This window comes from Penaeus chinensis, chromosome 8, assembly GCF_019202785.1.
Source record: "Penaeus chinensis breed Huanghai No. 1 chromosome 8, ASM1920278v2, whole genome shotgun sequence".
In the NCBI taxonomy this organism is placed as follows: domain Eukaryota; kingdom Metazoa; phylum Arthropoda; class Malacostraca; order Decapoda; family Penaeidae; genus Penaeus; species Penaeus chinensis.
Genome location: NC_061826.1, coordinates 3,538,168 through 3,539,707, shown reverse-complemented (window position 1 = coordinate 3,539,707; position 1,540 = coordinate 3,538,168). Strand labels below are relative to the sequence as shown.

The 1,540-nt window shown below is 54.1% G+C and overlaps 1 protein-coding gene across 1 annotated transcript in view; it reads right to left on the bottom strand.

The window, feature by feature from the left end:
* LOC125028220 overlaps nt 1-1,248 on the bottom strand; it is a gene marked incomplete at its 5' end in the record, with an annotated part of 14,810 nt that extends 13,562 nt beyond the window's left edge. Inside the window, one exon of the mRNA XM_047617619.1 lies at nt 681-1,248. Coding sequence (XP_047473575.1) covers nt 681-1,248 — 568 coding nt within the window. The remainder of the gene's footprint in view (nt 1-680) is intronic.
* Between the last annotated feature and the right edge of the window lie 292 nt (nt 1,249-1,540).

Genomic DNA, 1,540 nt, shown 5'->3' with positions numbered 1-1,540 from the left:
AGAGAGAGAGAGAGAGAGAGAGAGAGAGAGAGAGAGAGAGAGAGAGAGAGAGAGAGAAAGGTGCGCAACTTTTGAGAAGGTAAGGAATATTATCCTAATCAACGTACTGAATTATAACTATTAATTTTATGCCGGTCACTTGCTTCAAAAACAATATCATTATCTCTTTCAAAACGATCTATTGCGTATCTGCTATCATCTACCGTTATCATTCTCATTACCATTCTCCTTAACGTAACGGTGACTCAGCATTTAACTATTCGTTGATATAGATAACTTTCTTCCTATTGATTTATTGTGTCTCTCCCTTTCACGTCCGTCTCATGTTTCCTTTGTGTTATCTTTTGTTCTTCGTTTTTCCTTTGGTGTAAGTTTAACTCTGAATATGTACGTTTTGCCTCTCATTGTCTTTTTCTTTCTTTCCTCTTACCCTTGCTTTCAGTCTTTTCTCGCCCCCCCCCCCCCCCAGTTGTTTTTATAAAACTATCTCCTCCTTCTTTATTTTTTCACCTTTCTTTCTCCCTCCCTTCCCCTCTTCCCATGCCATTCTCTCTCTCCCCTCTTCCCGCCTCTGCCCATACCAACCTCTCTGTCTCTCCCTGCCCTCCTCCTACCTTTCCCTCCCATCCCTTCCCCTCTCACTCCCCACACCAGGCCTTTCCTGGTCGGGACTCACTTACCTATGATGAGGCCGATGGTGGAGAGCAGCGCGGGCAGCCACGAGGCGTGATAGGCCGACGCGTCGGGATACGCGTTCCGGACATGAACGTACAGGACGCCGTAGCTTTTGATGAAGCCGACGATCCAGAAGTTGACGACGCAGGCAGCTAACGCCACTACCCAGCCGTATCCGCCGTCGGGCGGCGTGAACTCCACCGTCGTCTTCTTGGCCTCCAGCTCCTGGATCTGGACTCGCCGGGGGGGAAGTTGGGGGCGGGGGGACGGGTCGGGAACTCCTGCAGGAGGCAAGTCCCTCGTGCAACCGTGCTCGTCGCCGATGTAGAAGGAGGCCACTTTGTTGCTCGCGGCTGGACTCGAGTCCTCCTCGCCCTCAGGCAGCCGCGCTTCCTGCGTCCTCCTGGCTGCCTCCTTCGGACGTCTCGGGGAGCGTCTGCAGGCGTGACGATGACCCCAGGACAATGTCCTCCGTGGACTGGCTGACGGAAGCCAGGTTGAGCGAAGAGGTATGGTCGAGGGAGGCAAGGTCGGCCACGGTGTGTCGCTCCGGCGTCTCCTCAGTGTTGGCGATGACACTCATGCCTACGCCGAGGGCCACGCCCAGCGCCGCCACCTCGTTCTCGCTGAGGGCGGGCGTTTCTTCCACCGGCCAGCCCTCTGCCGTGGCCAGGGCAGGACTGCTTGCGACCTTGTCCATCATGGAATCACTGGGGCTCGGGAGGAGCCGGGAAGGGGACAGACAGATGAGCAAGGGCGGATCACAGAGCCACTCGGAAATATTTCCTTCGCACGAGGTAAAGGACGGTATAAAATCTTATCTACAATCACGACCAAGAGGAAACTGGAGATGACTGATGAAGGT